The 23,386-nt window shown below is 44.6% G+C and overlaps 1 protein-coding gene across 1 annotated transcript in view; it reads right to left on the reverse strand.

Moving 5' to 3' along the window:
* LOC112108081 (pituitary tumor-transforming gene 1 protein-interacting protein-like) overlaps positions 1-10,324 on the reverse strand; it is a 46,597-nt gene extending 36,273 nt beyond the window's left edge. Inside the window, exons 1-2 of the mRNA XM_024202065.2 lie at positions 10,149-10,324; positions 5,469-5,521 (exon numbers count right to left, since the gene is read on the reverse strand). Of these exons, the coding sequence (XP_024057833.1) occupies positions 5,469-5,521; positions 10,149-10,242 (147 nt within the window). The 5' untranslated portion in view covers positions 10,243-10,324. The remainder of the gene's footprint in view (positions 1-5,468; positions 5,522-10,148) is intronic.
* Positions 10,325-23,386: the final 13,062 nt, after the last annotated feature.

Genomic DNA, 23,386 nt, shown 5'->3' on the forward strand with positions numbered 1-23,386 from the left:
GAGAGAGAGAAGACACGCCTCTTCCCAGGCAGCATGTCTATTCCAGCATGCCTGGAGCAGCCTCAGAGATACAAATCACTGCAGGAGGAGGGGAGCGAGGAGGGGAGCTGAGCCTGCATGCCTGCTGGGCGGGGTGGGGGGGGGGGGGGAGGGAGGGGAAGAGAGGAAAACCCACGCTGTCCCCCCCGTGTGGTCCCTGGGGGTGGGTGCTGGGGGGGGGCGGAAGGGGGGGGAGGGGGCGGCACTGTAGGTCTTTTTAATTATGCAGGAGGAAGGCTCTTTCCCCAAGGCAGAAATGTGTAGTGATATTGTTAATGTTCCTATTGTTAGTTAACTGTTCCCATTCTCAATCAATTCCCCAAGGAGCATAAAACCTGTAAAAGTTTTAAGGCCCCTACGTTGCCAGAGTGATGTAAAGCCTTATAAATGACAGTAGGTGAATCAGCTAGGAAGATCTATGTGTTTTCGCACTTTTTTCCAAAGTGGCACAATGGGGTTAGATTACAGCTCAGGATTTATTTTACTTACCCATTAAAAAAAAAGAGACTTTGAGGGCAAATAAAACATTTACCAAGCAGTCAATAAAAGGTCAGAACAATCGGAAGCAAACACTTCCCAACACAAACACAGCCAGGTCCAGGACAATGATTAGCAAAACTGTATAACTTTCATGTGTGAAAGTCTGAGCAATTCAAAATGACATTCCAGTTTGGGTGTTTTTGGCGCTGTTTGGAGTTCTGTAATGTAATTTAAATGAAAATCCAGGATAATAACTGGAATGTAGGGTATTAATTACCAAGTATTTGTAACTTAAGTTTCGTGTGTTTAGGAAATGCTGAATAGTTATTGTAACTTTTTTCTGTACTGTAGTTTAAATAAATTACCAAAACAACTGAAACTGATATGATTATATTGCATTATTTTGACAAATAAAATATGTAGAATTTTGCAGAATTTTTAATTTTTTGATACAGAATCCCCCTGGAGTATTATCATCAAAGTAGAACAATTCTTAGTTTCATGAATGCAACAAATTGCTGCTTCCGCGATCTTCTATAATTAGAGTTACAGCATGCATGGGACTAATCTCTGTCACTCAGATAAGTCACTGCTGTTTTAAAAAGCTGTGTGTAATTTATTAGTGTCAATTTGCTTTATTTTTAGTTTTTTCTATTTTTGCTAGTATGTCTGAAATTGATTTTAGTAATAAACTTTAAGGACTAAAACTTTAAGGACTAAAACAAGGTAAAGAGCCAATTAAAAAAAAGTCCAATTTTCTCAAATGTCTAGAAAAAAAAATTAGGCTTTTTTAAAAACAGGGAAAGAAGCAATATATACACACCCCGGCGAAAGATTTTGATATGCAATGTTAAGTAGTCTTGTTTGTATTACGTCTCTTGTTTTGGAGCTTCTTGTTCCAGTCACCATCAAGCCGCCATGCATGCGTACAAACAGGAAGAATAGAAGCCTCTTTTTGACTGCATCCAGTGCCAGACATCCTACAGATGGTCTGTCAAGAGGTACAGTGTTCAGCAGATAACATAACTGGTAATGTTATAACCACAACAAAAAGAATGCCAGTAAGCTCTCTTTTCAGAAGTCAATACAGAATGTTCAGTTACAAGATTTAAGGGCTCAGGCCATAATTTTTCAGATGTGGTACCTAAAATAAGGGACCTGAAGTCTACATTTAGGCACCTAAATAAAAGTGGCCTGATTTCTAAAATGCAGAGTACCCACAATGGAAGCTGCAACTGTTCCAGAAACTCGGAAGATGAGATCACTTTTATTTAGGTGCCAGAAGTTTGAACATTCTGACCTATATAGTAGGGATGGTAAAAAACTAAACCAAGCACTAAGTCAAGCTATATTAGGTGGTCGACTCACACCCACCGCAGTAATTACTGCGGTGATGCACGTCCACACTACACTCCTTGGATCGGTGGTGAGCATACTCACCAGGAGCACTTCCCCCGACCTAAGAGGGGCAGTGTGGGGAGCTGAGAGCCTGGTCTCTCAGCTCCCTGCCAAGAGCCTGGCTGCCCCACAGGCTCCGGGCGGGCTGGGCTCCTCCCTCGCCACGCTCCTCATTCCCTGCCAGCGGAAGCCACCCTGGGCTTCTCGCCCCAGGAGAGCGGGGTCCAGCTGCCTTGGCTTCTTGGCGCGCCCCCAACCTGCTCCCTGCCAGGCTACTGGCTGGGTGTGGGGGTCCCCCCCACCAGGCTTCTCACCCCAGCTTCAAGCCAGGAGCAGGGTCCAGCCACCCAGCTCTCCAGGGAAGCAGAGGGCAGCTGCCAGGCTTTCTTGTCAATTTCCCAGCTCCTGTTGTGAAACTGACAAGACAGCCAATGTACCAGATGACCACACAGACACTGCATCACCCTAACAGCACCAACATAAGCCTTATACCTCTTGTGGAGGTGGAGTTATTATGTCAGTGTAGTAGGGCACTTACATCGGTGGGAGGAAGGCTGTAATGTAGACACTGATAATTACTGTGTAGTGTAGCCCAGTCCTAAGATTTAGTAGAAATTTTTATCGTCTATTCCCCAAATGCTTATTTTCATTTTCTGCTGCCATCTATTTTACTACCAAAATGAGCAGCTGGGTATTTTTCTACTTCAACAATTAAAAAAATCATTTCCAGTGATCTAATGCCTTTACATTACATACATAGATGCTAATGGTTTAGTTCTTCCTGCCTTTTATATTATTTTTATGTGAATCGGCTCAGTCAAGTCTAACCTCATCTCTCCAAGGTCAGCCCTGATGATATTAAGGCAGTCTCACTGCATCATCCATCATTCTGTCATCAAAGGAAGTATATACACTGTCAATAGTTTGATAGATTTTGAAGATAACATATCTACATTTCTCTTGGTGTCTTCAGCACACCCCTGTGGATTTATTTTCTTCTCAGTGCACCTGAGTAGTTCTCACTTGTGTTAATGGAAAGTGTGTATGGGGTGTGTGTGTCAGGAATACACCTATTAACATGCCAACATTTTAGTACTTACAAGTAGCATCTATTCAAAGAGAAAATGCTAAAAAGCTTCCTATACATAGCCAAGTCAGTGATAAGTGAATTCATCAATAGTTACAAGCTCATCCTAGATGACTCACATTTACCTTCTCCTGTCTTCTACTTCAAAGATGATGAGCACCCTTATTTATTGCTTTGCTAGTCTCATGTTGAGCTAGTAGAGGGCTAACAGCACACACAGTGAGCAACTACCCCAGTACAGAGAGAATCAGCATATTTCATCTTATTGTTTTAAAATTTGCTGTCACAAGGCTAATCGGGACTAAATGAAATGACCCATTACAACAAAGTAACATACGTGGGAGAACAAGACTCTATTTTTTCTTAGTAAAAAAATGTTTTACAATAATTTCTACTTTTTCATTAGCTGGATGAACAAGTAATGCTTTATATGATGCTGGCAAATCAAGTGCCAACTCTGGACAAAGCTGAAGGCTTTAGCTAAGAACTGACAAACTCATAGCTGGAAACCAAACCAGCTCACCTATATGTTAGTATTGTTCAAAATAAGTATTAGTCTTATAATAATGTATTTAGTGTTTAGGCTCTATAAAATGCTTGTAAGTTACTGCATGCAGTAATCTCACTTGCAATGTCTGTTTTTCCTGCTATAAGGAAATATGTAAACTTTGCTTTATAACTTTGAAAACGTTTGCTCTGGGCTTGTGAACCCAGGCATGGGAATCATTCCCCCACCCATTCAGGAAACGTATCAAGATTAAACAGGCCATTAAGGAACATTGCAACACAAAGAATAGGTGAATGGCCTTATTGAATCTTGGAAATGCAACGTGCAAGGGAGCTCATCTCCTATACTGGAAGACTAAATGTAAAAGATAAAAAAGGGTCACGAGAATTTTCATGTCTTTGCTGTTTGCATTCTCACAGGGCCAGAGACTCTAAACTGAATCAAGAGATCCTCCAGGGTTATCCCTGGATTTGCAGAAACACATTGTGAATTGACAGATCGCTACAACTCTCACTTTTAGGATTTAGATTGCAACTCATTTGTGTATACAGTAACGCCTCACTTAATGTCCTCCCGCTTAACGTTGTTTCGAAGTTACATCGCTGCTCTATTAGGGAAACATACTGGTTTTTACAAGGGAGCATTGCACAAGTTCCTCTTCTCTGCCTCCTCCCTCTCCCTTCCTCCCTCCCTCCCAGTGCTTTCCCCGCCTCCGCTTAGGACTTTCTGGAAGGGAGGAAGGGAGCGAGCGGGGAAGCTACCCCTCCCCCCCGTCCAAGCAGGCAGGGCCACCCAGAACGCAGGGGCTTTAGGGGCTGCAGGGCCCTGGGCTAAGCGAGCCCCGGCCTAAGCGGACCCCGGCCTGCAGCCCTAAAGCCCCTTTCGGAATGAGGCTGTGTGAGCACGGGCCGGAGGACTCAGGAGAAGCAGGGGCAGCCGCGCAGTCAGCGGCCGGAGAGAAGCGGCGCTTTCCCCTTCAAAGCCGGCTGGAGAGAAGCACCCCACCCTGAGCGCCCTCCTGCACCCTAACTCCCTCCCAGACCCTACACCCCCACCCTGAGCGCCCTCCCACACCCTAACTCCCTCCCAGACCCTGCACCCCCACCCTGAGCGCCCTCCCGCACCCTAACTCCCTCCCAAACCCTGCACCCTCAGCCCTGAGCCCCAGGGGTAAGCCAGGGGCACCTCCCCACCACAGTACAGTTCAGTACTGTACAATATATAATGCCTTTTGTCTGCCCCCAAAAAATTTCCTTGGAATCTAACCCCCCGCATTTACATTAAATCATATGGGAAAATTGGATTTGTTTAACATCGTTTCACTTAAAGTTGCATTTTTCAGGAACATAACTACAACGTTAAGTGAGGAGTTACTGTATGTTTGTTTGCTTTAACCTGTAAATAACTTTTTCCTAGTTAATAAATCTTTAGATAGTTTATTACAGGACTGGCTACAGGCAGTGTCTTTGGTGTAAGATCTAGGGTACCAAGTGATCTGGAGTAAGTAACTGGTCTCTTGGGACTGGAAGCAACCTGAATATTTTGTGATATTAAGTGACCATTTATCACTAAGTCCAGCTTGCCTGGGTGGCAAGATAGACTGGAGAGCCTAAGGGGACTCTCTGACTCTACAACAAGACCGATATAGTGATCCAGGAGTTCACAATTGTTCCTGTGTTGGTAAAATCTAATTATAAAACATATCACCAGTTTGGGGTGTCTGCACTGCTTTTGACAGTCTGCTCCGAGGTAGGCACACAGCCACGAGCCACTCCAGACAGCATGACTCTTTCTAATGGCTTATACTGTTTTGCTATCTCCTTCCCCACTCCCCTCTGAGCCTGTGCAGCACAGCTAAGGAGTTAGCTGTAGTAAGACATTTCAGCATCATCTCATTAAACGTAAGCATCACCAGATTCTCTGACCCCAAAATAGTAAAAAGATGACAAAACTTACTGAAACATTTTTTAGACATTCTTCACAGGACTTGAAGGAGGAATTAGAGCATGCTAGAAAAAAAGAATATCAAAGTTATAAACTTTTTTTTAATCAATAGTGTCAAATAATATAACTTTTTAATCACAGCATGTATACACAAAAATGTAATCTCATCTACCAAATACATGCAAAGAAGGAATGGTGAGTTCGCTTCTTTATTTTAAATCAAAGCTTTCATTTCCACTAGTATTTTAACAAGTAAAACGACACTGAACACTCAATTTCACCTCCACACTGTTTAGGAAAAAAGTTATGCCCATGCCTGGCTCTAATTTGCAAAAGGAAGATCAGTGAAAGAGGACTGTTCTCTCTAAGATGATTACGAAAGACTTAACCCGTGACCCATGAGTTTTGAGCCTGCCTACATCTTTGCTGAAATTCTAAATCTCTTGCAGTTCAATTTGAAGGAAACTCTGAGCTCTGCAGCTTTGGAAGCAGAAGCCAAGCAATGCCTAACCCAGATTTAGTACCAAATTTTCCTCCTTTCCATAAAAAGTCTCAAGAACTTTTTTAAAAGGTTTCAAAAATAAAGCCTCATGACAGGCATGTTCTCATTCTAAGAGGAAAAAACTTTCTGAAGACAGGAGACCAAATTACTTAGCAAAAAGCTCAACAAGAACTGTTAAGGGATGTTTTAAAAGCCACATGATATAGGAAGAGTTAATCTAGTTTTTAGTTAGGTTTTACAATGAAAAAAGTATCTTCAAGCACAGAAAACCCATTGTTGTTCATATTGCCTGAGGATGATTACAGTCGTAACTAGTAGCTATTTTTCAGCAGCAGGTAACAGGATGCAACTTGTTTTAATCATTACAGAAAGTTTAGAGGTTAATGTTTGTGAAAAGCCATCCTGACAGCCCTGGAGTCTGGTCCTTCATCCACAGCACAGATAGAATAGCTTCTTCTCACCGGCCCAATGAGGTGCCTCAGTCCTGACCTAAATGGACCATGACTAGAGACTAAAAGATAGTTCAGTGTACTTGCCCAACCAATCCTTGATTTTCTAGCTACTCTGCCAAAAGGCATTCCAATTGTAATTTTTTGTGTGCGGATACCTATCCATTAGAAACTGGCATAGCAACATATAGCAAGTCATCAGATGGTAATGACTTTTAGTCAGGTATGTAGTTCTACTTTTACACAGCCATCCATTAGTCATAAATAGATAAGAAATTTTTTAAGTCTACAAAAATTGTCAAAGAGCTTACTTAATGTTTCTTTTTCCAAAACATCCAGAAGATATTTGAACTACTACATTTCATAATTCATTGTCCTGCTGCTTTGACATTAATTCTTAGCATATAACAAATTTGTGATTTACTAGTATATTCAGATTAATAAATTAAATAAATAAATTTAACCCCTCCCCCCCCCACCCCCCCGATTAGTTCACATTATATCAAGTAGCCAATTCAATGAAGAAACTCAAATTCTAATAGTATGGCCAGTACACCAACCTCAAGCAAAAAATAGAAATAAAAATTTAGAAAAATTCATAAAGCCTATAGCAAATATTCCTTAACTCTGTAAATTTAAGTTTTCAGTAACGTTATGCCACATGGGCAAAAAAACATTCACAATGATCAGAGCTAGAAAACAAGTTTCTAAATGAAGTTCAGGAAATTGGTTCATTCAGTGCACTGGTATTGTCAGAAAGGTATGGGAATACCAGGGATTTTTACATTTTCTTTTAAATGGATGACCTTCTATAATGGAAGTCATTCAAAGTACAAAGGAAGCGAAAACCCACAAGAACTACATCAAGAAAGTAAATAGGGTGCAGGACCAGTTCAACTCAGTGAAATTTCACAGGCTCTCGAGAAGATATGGCAGATAACCTAAAACCTTGCATGCTCTTTAAAGGATTGGGGCCTGAATAACAGAACCAATGGTTTCTTTAGATTTATAAAAATAAACAGCACAATTATAAAAGCTCTAAATGCCAAATATTAAAAATTCCACAATCAGAATATATTCCTCTTACAAAGTAGCAGTTCACAATTTATAAACACTCCACTACACCAGATGCCCTATTCTGTACGATCAAAATTACCACAGGAAAAAAAATGACGACATTTTAAAATATTTTATTTAATGTTGTTACAACATTTAAGATTACTATAAGTGAAAGATTGGAGAAATATATTTTCTAATTTTCATTTTGTTTTATTCTGTGCACTTTACAGCACAGCTTACAGCAGTTTTCACTATTTGCTTTGCAGTCAGGTACAGCTTTCCCTTCCCTGTTTGTGTTGGTCTTTCAAACAGCAACAGGGGAGAGACAACAAAACATTTTTAAATATAGGAAAATGCAATCAAAACCAAATATTGGTAGGCAGATTCAGAAGCCAGTCTAGTACTTGGAAACTACTTTCAAGTCTTTTTAACATAACTGGATTTCAAGTTGACAATGTATCCAAAAAATTTCAAAATTCTAAGCCTTTATCTTTACTAGGAAAAAGAGGTGTATTTTTAACACACATTAAAAATCAAAACTTGCCTTTTCTACACAGTTTTTGTATTGGGTTGGCTATTTCAGGTAGGGTTGTGATTTTTTTTAACCCCAATAGTTGTATCAGTACAACCTTGCATGGAAACAGTTGCATCAGTATAAAGGTGCCTGATAAGTAGTGGTAAATAATGAAGACATCAAGTCCTTGATTCAGAATGATCTGGATCGCTTGATAAATTGGGTGCAAGCAAACAATATGCATTTTAATATGGCTAAATGTAGATTTATACATGTACAAAGAATGTAGTCCACACTTACAGAAAGGGGGACTCTATCCTGGGAAGAAGTGACTGAAAAAGATTCAAAGGTTGTGGTGGATAATCAGCTGAACATGAGCTCCCATTGTGCTGCTGTGGCCAAGTGAGTTAACGTGATCCTGGGATGCATAAACAGGGGACTCTTGAGTAGGAGTAGAGAAGATAGCTGGTACAATGTAATTGCTGCTGGAATATTGTGTCTAATTATGGTGCCCACAGTTCAGGAAGGATGTTGATAAATTGGAGAGGGTTCAGAGAAGAGCCATGACAATGATTGAGGGATTAGAAAAAATGCCTTTTAGTCAGAGACTCAAAGAACTCAATCTCTTTATTTTAACTAAGAGAAGTGACTTGATTACAATCTATAAGTATCTACATGGGGAACAAATATTTAATACTGTGCTCTTCAATTTAGCAGAGAAACGAATAACAAAGGAAGTTGAAACTAGACAAATTCAGCCAGGAAATATTTTTTAACAGTGTGAGTAATTAACCACTGGGACAATTTACCATGGGTCATGGTGGATTCTCCATCATTGACAATTTTAACATCAAAACAGGCTGTTTTTCCTAAAAGATATGCCCTAGGAATTATTTTAGAGGAGTTCTACAGCCTGTTATACCAGAGGTGAGACTTGATGATCACAATGAACCCTTCTGGCCTTGGAATCTATGAATCTCATACAGGATTAAGCTACCATGATATTTAGCATCCTTATACCACTATAACTGCATCCACACTAGTGGGTTGTACCACTTTAACTATACCAACACAGTTAAACCCTTCCAGTTCTATGAGATAGAACCTCTCTCTCTCTCTCTATATATATATAAGTTGACATGAGTTAGGTCAACCTACAGCCACCACAGTAATTGCTGCAGCGGTTTATGTTCACACTACACCCCCTCTGTCAGTGGTGCCAAGTATCAGAGGGGTAGCCATGTTAGTCTGTATCCACAAAAACAATGAGGAGTCTGGTGGCACCTTAAAGACTAACAGATTTATTTGGGCATAAGCTTTCGTGGGTAAAAAACCCCACTTCTTAAGATGCATCTGCACTGATTAGTGCGCATCCTAACCAGGAGTGCTTCCACCAATTTAACTGTGGCAGGTACTGACAGGTGGAGTCTTCCCACCTCTGGCCCTGTCAGTGCTGCACTGAGCTCACAGCTAGAGATGTCCCCCCACTCCTCCTCCAAGGGGCTGACAGTCCAAGCCATGGCAGATTGCACCCATGTAAATTTCTAGAGCAGAGCTCAGCCTGTCAGCCCTGGAGGGGCTCCAGCTGTGAGTTAATTTAGGTAAATTTAATTTTGTAGTGTAGACAAGGTGTGAAGATAATCTGAAACCCTGGCCTGGCAGTTACTGCAGAAAGAGTTAAAGAAAGCCCTAGGACAACCCAGTTCCTGTTTCTCTGTTATGCTTTTGTCAGGTGCCTCACTCCGGGTGAGTCACAGCAGGCCCGTCTTGGGGGAAAACTCTGCCCCTAGGGAGTTTTAGGGCAGGTCTACACATACACTAGAAATGTACACGAGCGCACTCGAGTCTCCCCTGCCTGTGCAGCGTACCAGGCGGACTGGAGAACGGCCTGCTACTGAGGGCGGGGAAACTCTGCCGGCCCTACACGCACCAAGACATGTGGGGGGGCGAGGGAAGCAACCTCTGTGCCCCACCCCCAGAGCCCAACCGCGCGGCGCCCCCCGGTCCAAACGCCCCCACAGCCGGGCCGCCCCCCACAGACCCAGACGCCCGCAGCCCCCAGAGCCTAACTGCGGAGCGCCCCCGGTACCCCCCACGCCCCTAAAGGCGGGGCGCCCCCCTCCCCCGAGCCCCGCAGCTCCCTTACTGTCCCGCCCGCCCGTCCTCACCCGGCACAGTCGGGTCTCCCGGGCCCGTTCCCGACCCCGGCCGGATGAGGGTCAGGCCGGGCAACCAGAGCGCGCAGAGCCGCATAGCGTCCATCGCTGCCGGACCGGGCACTCTGCTGACTACGGGGCCGCGGCCCACACGCCGCCTCCTTTCAGGGCGAGCCGCGAACCGCAGCCCCGCCCGCCGCCTCCCGCGCAGGCGCAATGCCAGCCGCGGAGCCGGCCCGTGCCGGGTCCAGCGGCCTCTAGCGGCGGCCCGCGGCTCTGCTGCTTTCGCCACCCGGTTGTTCCACGCGGGACTGCTAGGCTAGAACCCGGGGCTCGCCTGGCTGATCCCGCCCGTGCGACCCCGGCTGCTCCAAAACGCATTGCAGGCTGGCTCCCGTGGGACTGTCTGGGGAGCAGCGGAGCTCCACTCTGTCCTCTTTTCCCTGCCCTGTGGTGTGTCTTCCCCTGATGTAGGGTGACCAGATGTCCCAATTTTATAGGGACAGTCCCTATTTTGGGGGCTTTTTCTTATATAGGCACCTATTACCCCCCACCCCATCCCGATTTTTCACACTTGCTGGCTGGTCACCCTACCCTGATGTCATTCCCTCCCCTAGGATGGCTCAGTCCGTCTTTCCATCCTCTTTGCCCTGTAGTCCCCTCTTCTTCTCCTCCTTGCCCTTCATGGTGTGACCTCTCCTGGCCCCTTTGGGCTTCTCTTTGCTTAAACAGTTAGCTGGAGTTAGTACACAAGATACTGCACTGGTGCTAACCTAGCTCCAGTGAGAGTGAACACACACTTCAGAACAGCCCTGGACAGGACTGGCTTTAGGAAGTGCGGGGACCCAATTCGAACATTTTCGGCGGGGCCCCAGCAGGGATGACTAAAAAAAAAAAACGTAAAAAAAAGCCTTTCATTTCTTAGCAACCGGTTCCCTATAAAAAGTTCTGATTTAAGGAATGTGCCACAGTATGTATTTTTTGTACCAATAGAGTTACCATACGTCCATATTTTCCCAGACGGCGATTTAAGAACCAAAAACCTGACATCTCTGGGAAAATACGGATGTATGTTAACCCTACCTAAAGTTCTTTTTTAAAAAGATGGGCCTGAACTAGAAATGAGCTCCGTTTCACATGTGTGGGTTCCCGCCACTCCCTGGGGGTGTGCTAGGGTAACCAGACGTACCGATTTTATAGGGACAGTCCCAATTTTGGGGTCTTTTTCTTATATAGGCTCCCATTACACCCCACCCCCTGTCCCGATTTTTCACACTTGCTGTCTGGTCACCCTAGGGTGTGCACATGTATGGGTCCCAGCTGCTCCCTGTCCCCCTCATTGAAGCAGGTGTGCAGGGTTACTGCCCTGGGAACTGCAGGGCACCAGTGGACATGGGGCTGGCTGGAGGCAGGCCAGGGGCTGAATGGAGGTAGGGTCTGGCTGCAGGCAGGGCATGGGGTGCGGGGCTGGCTGGAGACAGGGGTGTGTGGGGTGGGCTGGCTGGCTTCAGGCAGGGCCGCAGGGGGGTGCGGCATGGATTGGCAGGGCTGGAGACAGAGGAGTGCGGGATTGGCTGGCTTCAGGCAGGGGGGGTGCAGCAGGGGTTGGCTAGAGACAGGGCAGGGGGTGCGGGGCTGGCTGCAGGCAGGGCAGGGGGTGCAGGGCTGGTGCGGGCAGGGCTGGGGGTGCAAGGCTGGTGCGGGCAGGGGTGTGTGGGGGCCTGTCTGGCTTCGGGCAAGACCACAGGGGTGTGTGGCAGGGGTTGGCTGGAGACAGGGCAGGGAGCGCTGCAGGGGCTGGCTGTGGGCAGGGGGTGCAGGGCTGGCTGCAGGCAGTGGCAGGGCAGGGGTGCAGGGCTGGTGTGGGCAGGGCAGGGGGTGCAGGGCTGGTGCGGGCAGGGGGTGCGGCAGGGGCTGGCTGCGGGCAGGGCACGGGGTGCGGGGCTGGCTGGAGACAGGGCAAGGGGTGCGGGGATGGTGCGGGCAGGGCAGGGGGTGCAGGGATGGTGCAGGCAGGGGGTGTGGCAGGGGCTGGCTGCGGGCAGGGAGTACGGGGGCAGGGGGTACAGCCCACCCTGTACGGTAAGTGCCCCCTCCTCCTCCCTCCCCCACCGGGGTAGCAGCAGCAGCCCGGGACTCGGGGATATTTAAAGGGCTCGGGGCTCCCCTGCTTCCACCGCCCCGGCCCTGTAAATAGCCATCGGAGCCCTGGGGAAGTGGCGGGGCTCTGGGGGCTATTTAAAGGACCGGGGTGGCAGAGGCAGCTGGAGCCCCCCCGCTACCCCAGGGCTCTGGGGGCTATTTAAAGGGCCAGGGGCTCCCCTGCATCTACCGCCCCGGCCCTTTAAATAGCCGAGGGAGCCCTGGGGAAGCGGCGGGGCTCCCGCGACTATTTAAAGGGCCGGGGCGGTAGAAGCAACAGGAGCCCCGGACTTTTTAAATAGCCCCCAGAGCCCCGCAGCCCAGCAGTGGGGCTCTGGTGGCAATTTAAAGGGCCTGGGGCTCCAGCCCCTGCTGGGAGCCCCAGGCCCTTTAAATTGCCCCCTGGGGAAGCCAGGCCACCCCGGTATGGCGCACTGGCTCTTGCCGGTACGCCGTACCAGGGCTTGGGCGCGGGGCCCTCTTAGGGGCGGGGCCCAATTCAGGGAAATCGGTGGAATCGACCTAAAGCCGGCCCTGGCCCTGGAGTTACACAGAATGACTAGCTTAGCAGAGTGATCACATTAGCTGCTTATTTGTTGTAACTGGAACTATTGCACCCCCACGACATTACTAACTCTAGCATCAGCATCCCTTGGTAACCTGTTCCAATGGTTAATTACCTTCACGGGAGCACCTTATTCCAATCTGAGTTTTTTTAACGTAAACCCCCGTCACTGGATATTGTTGTTCCTTTTCCCAAAGTTAGAACCTCTTAATATCAGACATGTTTTCTTTGTGTACAGTGTGTAACCTGGAGGGTTCTTAGTCTTATTTGACAAGCTAAATAGATATCATGTACTACATAATGAGAGTAAATCAAAAAAATCTTAAGTCTATATTCTTTTAAGAAACTTATTTGAATATCTAAAAATTAGCCCAAAACATTACATGAAAAACTGTTTCTAAGGGTATGTCTACACTACGAAATTAGGATGATTTAATAGAAGTCAATTTTTTAGAAATCAATTTGATACAGCCGATTGTGTGTGTCCCCACTAAGCGCATTAAGTCGGCGGTGTGCGTCCACAGTACCAAGGCTAGCGTAGACTTTCGGAGCGTTGCACTGTGGTAGCTATCCCACAGTTCCCGCAGTCTCCGCCGCCCACTGGAATTCTGGATTGAGCTCCCAATGCCTGATGGGGCAAAAACATTGTCACGGGTGGTTCTGGGTACATGTCGTCAGGCCCCCCCTCCCTCCGTGAAAGCAATGGCAAAAAATCGTTTCTCGGCTTTTTTCCTGGGTTACCAGTGAAGAGAACATACCACGGCGAGCATGGAGCCCGCTCAGCTCACTGTCACCGTATGTCTCCTGGGTGCTGCTGGCAGATGCGGTACTGCAGTGCTACACAGCAGCATCCCCTTGCCTTGCCTTGCGGATGGCAGACAGTACAATACAACTGCTAGCCATCGTCATCATCGTCCCGTGGGTGCTCCTGGCCGACCTCGGTTAGGTCGGTCGGGGGCACCCGGACAAAAATGGGAATGACTCCAGGTCATTCTCTTCTTTAAGTTTCATCTAATGGAGATTCAGTCCTGCCTGGAATATCATGCCAGCTGGAGGCTTCTGCCTCAGGCTGCTCTCCCAGTCGGCAGCACCACGCGGTTGCACCTACCCCAGCCTACCCCTTGCTCCCTTGGCTCATGAAGCCTGGACAGTAATAAGGAGCAGTTCAACTATAGGCTGAGCAAGTGCAGAATGGTGGTAGAATGTGCCTTTGGACGTTTAAAAGCTCGCTGGCGCAGTTTACTGACCTGGTTAGACCTCAGTGAAACCAATATTCCCATCGCTATTACTGCTTGCTGTGTGCTCCACAATATCTGTGAGAGTAAGGGGGAGACGTTTATGGCGGGGTGGGAGGTTGAGGCAAATTGCCTGGCCGCTGATTACACGCAGCCAGACACCAGGGCGGTTAAAAGAGCACAGCAGGGCGCGCTGTGCATCAGAGAAGCTTTGAAAACCAGTTTCATGACTAGCCAGGCTATGGTGTGAAAGTTCTGTTTGTTTCTCCTTGATGAAAACCCGCCCCCTTGGTTCACTCTACTTCCCTGTAAGCCAACCGCCCTCCCCTCCCCCCTTTGATCTCCGCTTGCAGAGGCAATAAAGTCATTGTTGTTTCAAATTCATGGATTCTTTATTAATTCATCACACAAATGGGGGGATAACTGCCAAGGTAGCCTGGGAGGGGTGGGGGAAGAGGGAAGCACAGGGGTAGGGTATTTGTAGGGGCACCCCCTAGAATGGCATGCAGCTCATCATAGAAGCGGCATGTCTGGGGCTCTGACCTGGAGCGGCTGTTTGCCTCTCTGGTTATTTGGTAGGCTTCACTGCTGCGGGTCCCTGTTATAACCTGTGTCCTTCATGCCCTTGGAGATTTTTTCAAATATTCCGGCATTTCGTCTTTTGGAACGGAGTTCGGATAGCACGGATTCGTCTCCCCATACAGCGATCAGATACAGTACCTCCCATTTGGTCCATGCTGGAGCTCTTTTGCGATTCTGGGACTCCATGGTCACCTGTGCTGATGAGCTCTGCATGGTCACCTGTGCTGATCAGCTCGCTATGCTGGCCAAACAGGAAATGAAATTCAAAAGTTCGCTGGGCTTTTCCTGTCTACCTGGCCAGTGCATCTGAGTTGAGAGTGCAGTCTAGAGTGGTCACAATGGAGCATTCTGGGATAGCTCCCGGAGGCCAATACCGTCGAATTGCATCCACACTACCTCAAATTCGACCCAGTAGGGTCGATTTCAGCGCTAATCCCCTCGTCGGGGAGGAGTACAGAAATTGATTTTAAGAGCCCTTTAAGTCGACAAAAATGGCTTCGTCGTGTGGATGGGTGCAGGGTTAAATCGATCTAATGCTGCTAAATTCGACCTAAACTCATAGTGTAGACCAGGGCTATGGCACTTCAGTTGTGTTGAGGGAATAAATCAAAGTGCTTCCTATATAACTGTATCAACTAAAGCAGCTAAGGAAGTCCAGAGGCCTAAATATCTTAATAGAGGGAACCTGTTAAATTGACTAGAGATGTTAATTACCCTTGTAAGTGGCCAAACTTGTAGGAAGGTTCCTTTAGGCAAATAAAATACAAGTAACTTTTCGAAGGTGGGTTAGCAAACACGTTACAAATCTTTTTGGGAGGGAGAGGCTCATTTGAGTTGCTTGGTTTGCTGGTAGTGGGCAATAGTGAATTGTATTTCTGCATTTCAATTATGTTTGGGTATTTTGCTATATTTTTGAGATAGTGAAAGGCATACGTGAGTATCGGAGCTCTTTTAGTAGGTGTAGTCATCCAAGCTTCTTGATCTTGAAATAATCCCGCCAATGGAAGGAAATATAGACAGCAGTCTACTTTACTTCACTGTTGTTGGGTTTTTTTGCTTTATATAGTGGAATATTGATTTTTACACGAGCAATGTTTCGTTGGTATAAAGTAGGTTAGTCTTGTGACCTTGTGCACCAGAGTGAGTGTCTAGAGGTTGAGTTTGAAGAGTGAAAAGGGATGTACTGTAAGAGCAGATCTGCAGCGAATGGAGAGGAAGATGAATTTGACTGCAGTATATGGAAAAAGTAATGGTAGAATGGTAATAATATAGTGAAATAGGATTTTTTTTTTAAGTGACTTTTGACATAAGGAGCTGCCAAGGTTCCCTGGAAGAGAAGTGTTCTGATTGCATGGGGTATCTTTGTCCTTCCGGAGGGCAGCGTCTGGCTTATGGAAGCAGAAGCATCCCCATGATCTCACTCTTAAGGAGGTGTGTGTGTGTGTGTGTGGGGTATACTAACTATACAAGTTATCTGTTTCTTCACTCCCAGGGTTGGAGAGTATCTCTTTGTAGAATCTAGGAATAGGGAACACCTGCTTAAACGTGATTAATTGCCAATGAGCCCTCTGCACCTTTGACCTAGGAAAGAGTGGGATTTGTGTGTCTTGGGAAGAACCTGTGGTATGAAAAGTTTAGGTCATCTTTTGCCATCTTCCCTCTTAGGTAGGCTGGGCAGATTTGGAAGACTGACATTTATACAAGATTTGGCTTAGTTATCCATTGCCTGATTATTTCATGCAAGTTCAGCGAGGTTTAGACTATGGTGACATGTGGTGGTAGTTCTGTTGAGCTTACATACTTGAGCAATGCCCACTAAGGTGGTTAGAATAAGCATTGTAAGCGTAATATTTACCTGGCAGGAAAACTTGGTAAATGACCATAGACAAAAGATAGGGTTGCAGTTAGATCTGTATCAAACTCACCTTTCTAAACATAGATAAAGAATCTCATTCTGAAAACCTGATTTTGTGTTGTCTCAGCTGAGGGTTGCTGAAATTGGGCCTATAGGATAATCGATTATAAGAGAGAAGGACCATCCCAGACTGGTCCGACAAAGAAAATGAGAGGAGAAAATGGTCTTAGGCAGGTTAAAACACAACTAGAAAACAAGCAGCTTGGAATAATGCAAAATAATGCATCTGGGGGAAAACATTATATGCACTTTCTTTAGGAATGAGAAACCTGATAATAGTGAGAGAGACTGATCAAAGATATTGGATAGCAACATACAATACAGCAGTGAAAGAGGCCCATGTGAAGTGCTTATATCACACAGCAAGGAAACAGTAGTCTCTGGGTTAAACTAGCAGAAGTCAGAAGGGATGTGCAACTTGTGCATTCCATTAGAGTCACCCTCAGGGTGCTCCTTTCTTCTGGTGTGGGTGGGTGGGAGGGAAGGGACAGGGAGTCCTCATTTTCTCAAGTGACCTCTTCAATTTCTGCCAGTCTGCATCACTCGAACTTCAACCCAATGCCCTGTGAAGGACCAACTAGCTTGAGTGTAAAGCAACACTTTTACTTGAGCTAGAGATTTTTGTGTGTGGACAGAAGTCGAGTTAGGAGTAACACTAAGGCCTTGTCTACACTGCCACTTTACAGCGCTGAAACTTTCCCGCTCAGGGGTGTGAAAAAACACCCCCCTGAGCCATGCAAGTTTAAAGTGGCAGTGTAGACAGTGCACCAGCGCTGGGAGCTACTCCCCTCGTGAGGGTGGGGTTTTTTAGCTCTCTCCCAGCGCCGGTGCCGCGATCACACAGCCACGTTAAAGCACTGCCATGGCAGCACTTTACCATTGGTAGTGAAGACATACCCTAATTGGGCTGGAAAGACACATCCTTTGTTGGACTGGAGAAAGGGTCTGAGGGTGCTCCCATTGCAAAAGGCTGGTTTGTGAGGCTGTCCCTCTCATCCATTTCTCTGCAGGGAAGCACTCCCAGTTTGCAGGCCATCAGAGTATTGAAGGCAACAGAGATTGGCAGCAGCTGCCTCTAAAGCTTCCCAGCTTTTACCAATCCGAAATCCCAGCTACCCTGGGACACATGACCAGAAACCAATGATTGTGCTGGGTTTTTTTTTTGGCAAATATGACTCAGCTTGGGTGCAACTAAGGACAGGTTCATCAGAACATACAGAATGTTACAAAGTTTTGTCATCAGAGCCAGTTTTGGGGATGTATGGAACTTGTAGCTAATTGGCTCCCACGTTTTAGAAGACAACCCTAAAAATAACATGAGACAGTTGCCTGAGTGCATTAGCTGGCACTCTGACTATTCTTAGGCAGAATTAAAGAGTGAAGATTAGGCTTTGTCTACGTTGGCATTTCATCAGCAAAACTTTTGTCGTTCATGGGTGTTAAAAAAACCCACACTTCCGAATGACAAAAGTTTTACCGACGAAAAGTGCCGGTGTGAACAGAAAGAGCTCTCCTGCCGACAAAGCTGCTGCTGCGGGGGGGGGGGGGGGGAGGAGAGGAGTTTTTTGTCGGCAGGAGAGCTCTCTACTAGTCAACTCTGGTAAAACACCCAGCAGCTAGGCCTTCTGGCTTTTCAGACTAACACTTGGACAGGGGCGGGGGCAGTAGGGAAGAGAAGGCAAGGGAAGGAGTGTTGCCAATTTTTGTAATTTTATATGGAGTCTTGTAATATTTGGTACTTTTCTTAAAGCCCCAACTGCTGGAATCAAGTGATTACATGAGAACCCCAGCTTTCATTTAAATAAAAAAAATTCTAGTTGTCATGGTTGTGGAGAAAAGCTTGAATACATGAAGCAAGTGCACCCCAAAGCTCAGAAACCAGAAGACAAATAAAAAGGACCCAAGCCTTTTTAAAACAAAAATCTTGTGTTTTTTCCGGCCTAACTCATGCATTTTGAATGCTCAAGTTGGCACAATATTATTATTGTAGACCCCATTGTGGTAGGCACTTTACAAACACAGAACAAAGAGAGATTTGCTGTCACCACTGCCACAGCTACATGGAAGGGTGGGTGAGGAGAAAGAGAAGATGTACAAGTTCACCTTCTTTATCGTGAGGAATGAAATGGAAGAAATAGGTTGTGAGAAAGGAGAGGAAAGACGTAGGCCCAGGTCCTCAAAGGTGTTTAGGCCACAGAGACTGAGATTGGAAATGAGCAGGAATAACTTTGCTAGACTTTAAAAAACGTAAAGTCCACTATGTGTCACATATTGCTTTGGTTAGAAGTAAAGCACAAGGTTTTACAAATTCTGTACAAATGGATCTGAACTCTTGAATCACTTGGAACATGTTCTTGGAAATTTCTCAAAGCTTGCATCCAGTAGCTAGAGTTTCCATTACATGTATTGAATTATGTCTGAAGCAGAACAGGAGTCATCTAGCTAATTCTTACATGTTGCGTTTCTGATTACAACTTGATTACAATTCTTTCTCCTGAATTGCTTCTAGCACATCAGTCCTCAAGAAAATGGCTTTCAAATGGGGCAACAAGTTATGACAGAGGCAGAAAACTTGAAATAAAAGAACTGCTTGAAAGTTATATGGAAATATTGTAATAATTTGGCTCTTCTAATCTATTATTTATTCCACTGGGAGACAAAACGTAAATATAATTTATGAACAGCTACTGTAATTCTGTTACAATAGCCATAGCTATAATAATGAATCATCTTTTATTTTCTGATTGGGTAACCACTCCCTCTACCATTATAAATCCTGGGTAAAATGGAATGAAGCGATATGATCCCTTCCCACAAAACATGATTTGGAACCAGCAAAAGGTTGAAGAAGAGGATAAGCTGAATACCAAACAACCCTCTCCTGCCAAAAAAAAATTTCATCAGAAAATGTTCAGGTTTTTAAACTGATCTAGTTCAGTATCTCTCATAATTTCCTTGTCAAATACAAGTAATTACAAGTAATATGATTTTTATAATAGTCAGTCCTGTAAACTCAGCCTGTGCTCTGAGAGTTAAGGGGAAGTTTTTCCATTTTTCTGCTTTACTACCAGTAATAAAGTTCTAAAGGCCAAGTTATGCCCTCAGTTATGCAGCCTTGTTATTTTCAAATTGATGCCGTTAGTGATAGTGTGTAACCTCATCACTTTCAGTGGGTTTCCTCTGGTGTAACTGATTGGAACTTTAGTAAACAATTCAGTTAATAACACCCTAACTTGATTAGAATCCAGGTTACTCTTCTTTGTCTCTTTGTTGTTGTTACTATACTGGTTCTGCAGGGCTCACAGGACTGTGTGGTGTTTTCTTTTTTTTTTGTTACTGTGTCAATTCAGCAAGGTACTTGAGTTTGTGCCTAATTTAAGCCTATGATTAGTCTCACTGAAATCAATAAGTCTACTCACATGCTTAAGTAGCTTGCTGAATTGGGGCCTTTGGTCAGCAGATATGACTGCATACACACAAGGAACAGATCTGCTGAGTAAGAAGGTGCAGTTTTAACGTGGTAATTTTTAACAGTGGACCTTACAACATCCTTGTGTGGCTGAGAAGTACTAATAACCTCATTTTACAAACAGGGAAACTACAGCATGGAGTTAATGTGATTCCCCATGGTCACTCAGAAAGTCTCTGGTAGAACAGAGATTAGAACCCAAAGCTCCTGATTCCCATTCTGCTGCCTTACCATAACAACCACCTTTCCACAAGGTTTTAACATATTTATTGGGGATCCAAATAATTTGAGGTGGGCATGACATTCCAGGGTGCAATCCAGTGAGGGGCATGTCACCCCTGCTCTGCAAGCTGGGGTGCCTCACAATGCTTTGCTGCGTAGCTTCCAACCTGGGCTCTTCACAAACAACATGCAGATCACACCCTGAGTGTTTGTGTATAGCTACAGCTCTGGTCCAGCAACTCTGACCCCAGCAGCCTGTCAGCAACACACTGGCCACACTCTGGCTTCCAGCAGCCTTGGTTACTACTTGCAGGTTGACTCCAACACACTCCTAGTCCTGGATTTCCCCCCCAAAAGTGTGTTCTGCTCTGTCCAGCCCTCTTCTGGGCAGTCAAGATATATTAGGTCCATTGCCCATCTAAAGGGATCAACATACGACATTCTGATACCTTAAATAGAGTTACCCAGACAATTCACAGCACTGGATTAGTTTTAATTAAAGAATAAAACCAGTTTATTTAACTACAAGGAGATAGGTTTTAAGTGAACACAAGTATAGGGCATTCAAGTCAGAACTGTTTACAAGAGAAATAAAGACAAAACATGTCCTAGCACTAAAACTTAACAAACTAGACTTGGTTCAAGGCGAAATCCCTTATTGCATGTTTCAAGTAACATTGTTGACCAAGCTCTCAGGCCAGGATCTGCTCCCAAAGTCCAACAACTGTTTCTTTTGTCTTCTTAGGTGAAAAGGTGAGAGATGGATGGGGAGAGATATCTTGGGTGTTTTTGCCCCTCACTTTTATAGTTAGGTCACCCTTTGGAAATGCATTTTCCTGAGGGTAACCCCTAGATAAAGTTAATTCCGTCTGTGAGGACAGAGACAAAGACTCTGGTGGTGAAAAAGGTTCCATGCTGTTGTTTCCTAGATGCAGATCTGTTTGTTCCTGCCCCCCTTCTTTACCAAATCACTTGATAGGTGATTGCCCATCAACTTTGAGAAACAGGTTTACCCAATTCCCCAGACTTGTCTGGTAAGCACACTTCTGTCGTGATTTCAGTATATTCATAACTTTACATATAAAGTTGCTACATACATTTCATTATGATATTATTGACCAGTGAGTTATTAATTTCCAAATGATCCCTCACAAGGCATGTTTTGTACCAAGATTATTACAATAGTGTGTAGGGTGTGAATACAGAGGTCCATACCGTCATAGTGGTCATCTGGATATTCTGAACGATACACTAATCCCCAATCTTGCAAAGGTTTACATCTGGGAGCAGTGCAATTGAGCATGTGTTTGCAGGATCAGGATATTGGAGTGTAATGAGGAGTTAATATAAGTAATCTTATTATACAATTTTCCTATAAACTTACTGGGATAAATTCATCCCTGCTATAATCACTGAAGTTAAACAAGAGATGAATTTGCCCCATTATATTTACAACAGGTTAGTTAGAATCTGTTGAGTAAATATGATTTTTAAAATTAAATATTTATACAGTGATCCTGGAGCCATATAGGCAGATAAAAATAATGCATTTTTTTGCCTCATCAGCAAGAGAGTGTGCTCCACCTGTTGGGGAACACTTTTGACCGCTAGCTGTTACAACTCCTGTCACACGTACAAGGCACAGTAAGAATTTTCTACAGGATCTAAAGAAAGTGCTTAGTAGTAAAATAAAAGGTGCAGGTCAGTTTCAACTGCCAAGTGCATTGTTCAACAGAATGGTTCATTGTATTGAATTTCACCTCTCAATTACATTACAGTATATTGTGGTGAGATTTATGGTTATGATAACGTAACTTAAAATGACAAGCCAAGTGCTTTAAAACTCAAGTTTCAGTTAAAATTGGCAGCATATAAATAGCTGCTACTATTTAGTCCTCTCTAATATTTCAAATACAGGACGATAATGGATTTTCTGATATGGTATATGCTGAGTGGATAAATGCTAGACAGGGCTCAGTGATTCTTGTTGAAAATTTTTTAACTTGCCCAGACAGTGTGTCTAATTATTAAATGCTGATTTTAAGGCTTCCAGATCCCTGGATGAAAGGTTGGGTTTGTTCTTTTGCTGAACAGTTTTGTAACAGGAAACCTGGCTGCATTACTTTTATCCAGCCAAGAAACAGTATTTGTGTTTAGTTATCTGCCATTTTATACAGCATAGTTCCATACACATACACAGATCATGGCAGAAAAATCATTAGCATTGTTTTCTCTTGAGTGCAAAACAAATTTCATGATTTTATATAGGAACATGGGATTAATCATCACAGAGACCATCACTTGACTATTTAATCTAGAGTCCTGACCATGGTAGTAGCCTATATCACACATTTCTGCAGAAGTTAAAAAAAAGAAAGAAATGTTTTTGTCTATGATCGTGATACTAGCTCTCAGCTTTAGCAGTATAATCCTACCAGACTTGCCTGAAACGGAAAGCTACTGTCCTGAGAAGGAACAGCATTACAACTGCTCCTGTGGCATTCCACACTGCCATTCAGTATTTGGGGCATGATTCTGCAATGATAGGACTTTTGGAATTTAGACATGCCATTTGAATACCTGTGCCAGGCAGACAATATCAGTAAAATTTAGCTATGTAACTTATATTTGTAAGACTCATAGACTTTAAGGTCAGAAGGGGCCATCATGATCATCTAAGTCTGACCTCCTGCACATTGCAGGACACAGAACCTCACCCACCCACTCCTGCAATAGACACATAACCTCTGGCTGAGTTATTGAACTCCTCAAATTATGATTTAAAGACTTCAAGTTACAGAGAATCCACCATTTACACTAGTTTAAACCTGCAAGTGACCAGTGCCCTATGCTGCAGAGGAAGGTGAAACCCCCCAGCGTCTCTGCCAATCTGACCCCAGGGAAAATTCTTTCTTGACCCCAAATATGGTGATCAGTTAGACCAAGGGTCGGCAACCTTTCAGAAGTGGTGTGCCAAGTCTTCATTTATTCACTCTAATTTAAGGTTTCTTTAGAAGATCTCTTTCTATAAGTCTATAATATATAACTAAACTATTGTTGTAAGTAAAGTAAATAAGGTTTTTTAAATGTTTAAGAAGCTTCATTTAAAATTAAATTAAA

This window comes from Terrapene carolina, unplaced genomic scaffold (genome assembly GCF_002925995.2).
Source record: "Terrapene carolina triunguis isolate 2854851 unplaced genomic scaffold, T_m_triunguis-2.0 Scaffold84, whole genome shotgun sequence".
NCBI classification, from domain to species: Eukaryota; Metazoa; Chordata; order Testudines; family Emydidae; genus Terrapene; species Terrapene triunguis.